Raw genomic sequence first — 1,705 nt, 5'->3', positions numbered from 1 at the left:
ATTACAGAAAATGGTGGGGGGGGGGGCATGTTTGAGGACACACACCCCTCTGTGCATGGGATTGCCACAGCCTCTTGGGTTGCTTGTCCCTGTTGTCCTCAGACAGTGGCTGAGAACATGGGGTGCTTTGGTGTTAGTTGGCAGGTAATGGGTGTACGCCATCTAATGTTATAGCCTTACTGAGCAGTGACTGTCCAGATTTGCTCCAGCAGCAGGCAGGCTGATACATGGAGGTTGGGGCAGGGGTCCCGGAGCTTTAGCCAGATGAGCATTGAAGGGCTCACCACCTCAAGATGATGTTCCCTAGGACAGTAGAATGTGGTGTGTGTCCCTCCTGAGAGAACTGTCCCCTGCCACGGAGACATCACCAGCATGGCTCTGTTGATTGTGGGTAGAGTGAGAGCGCAGAACCCTCACATAGGCAGCTTTGGACTCTTGTTTTTTTGCTCTCTCTTTGCCTCCAATTTCCAGAGTCAGTTGGCACTGTACGAGGGCTTAACCCTTGGAGTTGCTGGCCAGAGGCAGGAGGGAAAGGAGGGGGGCTTGTCGCTTGTAGGAGAGGCCAGTCGGTGTCAGTCGACCACCTCCTTCAGCTCAAAGATCAAGTCCCTGTTATACCTGACAACTCAGATTGGCACTCCTTTGTGCACAGGTCTTACAGGTCATCAGACGGCCGGACAACCCCCCAGCTGGGCAATGCCAACCCCTCCACCCCTCAGCCTGCTTCTCCCGACGTCAGTAGTAGCCATTCTTTGTCTGAGTTCTCCCACGGCCAGTCCCCCAGGAGCCCCATCAGCCCAGAACTGCACTTGGCTCCCCTCACCCCTGTAGCCCGGGACACTCTGCGCCATCTGGCCGGTGAAGATACCCGCTGTTCCACGCCAGAGCTGGGACCAGATGAACAGGTACGGTGTCTGCTTTGCATGAGCTGGCAAAGGGCTGGGGTAGGGTCGAGGCAGGGGGCAGAATAGGAAGAGGGGTCGCCTTCACCTCTCAAGAGAGACTGGTTCTGGGCTCCAGTCTATGTATTTGTGGCAGACTGGGCCCGAGTCCTCACCCAGGGACTTTGTCTTCCACAGTCTGTCCAGCCCTGGGAGCGGCGGACCTTCCCCCTGGCCTACAGTCCCCAGGCCGAGGGTGAGGATCCTCTGGATGCGCAGGAACGGGCCGCCCGCTGCACTCGGCGCACCTCAGGCAGCAAGACTGGCCGGGAGACAGAGGTGCCACCCACCTCGCCACCCCTTGTCACCCTTAAAAGTCGGCATCCGGTAGTAACAGGCACAGCGCAGCGCCCAGCTCACAGATGAGTTGCATACAAGAATCTAAACAGACTAACTATTGGCATTAAAGCTTCAGAAATCTCTGTGTTTGATATTCAAACATCATATGCTGGAAATTTTCACAGTTTTTAGTGAATTTAAGGAATTTAGATCCTGCGTTGGTATCTCTCCCCCCCCCCCCTTGTTTTTTTATTTTGGTTTCGGTTTTGGTTTCCATGTATTTCTTTGTCACACACCTGAGCACTCCCTCCAGTCGGCACACACAAGTTGAGGCTGGGCCCTGCTGCACTGTGGAATCACTGGATTCGGTGGCGGTGGTGGCGGTGGAGGTTTCTGTCCATCGTGCCTTGAGAGCTCGGGTGCCGGCCCTGCGGGCCCCTTCCATCTGGGCCGGAGCACCCCCCAGTGGCGCCTCAATGCCATAG

General features: G+C 56.2%; 1 protein-coding gene across 4 annotated transcripts in view; it reads left to right on the top strand.

Annotated features, from left to right (window-relative positions):
* The window catches only part of KANSL1 (KAT8 regulatory NSL complex subunit 1), a 188,546-nt gene extending 187,183 nt beyond the window's left edge, over window positions 1–1,363 (top strand). For all 4 annotated transcript variants that reach the window (XM_045299629.1, XM_045299628.1, XM_004707253.2 and 1 more), the window contains 2 exons: window positions 653–905; window positions 1,080–1,363. In XM_045299629.1, coding sequence (XP_045155564.1) covers window positions 653–905; window positions 1,080–1,307 — 481 coding nt within the window. In that variant the 3' untranslated portion in view covers window positions 1,308–1,363. The remainder of the gene's footprint in view (window positions 1–652; window positions 906–1,079) is intronic.
* Window positions 1,364–1,705: the final 342 nt, after the last annotated feature.

Source organism: Echinops telfairi, unplaced genomic scaffold (assembly GCF_000313985.2).
Source record: "Echinops telfairi isolate 266 unplaced genomic scaffold, ASM31398v2 ScPeMD7_7458;HRSCAF=8496, whole genome shotgun sequence".
NCBI classification, from domain to species: domain Eukaryota; kingdom Metazoa; phylum Chordata; class Mammalia; order Afrosoricida; family Tenrecidae; genus Echinops; species Echinops telfairi.
Note: the sequence above shows the minus strand (reverse complement) of the source record. Positions and strands in the feature narration are given on the sequence as shown.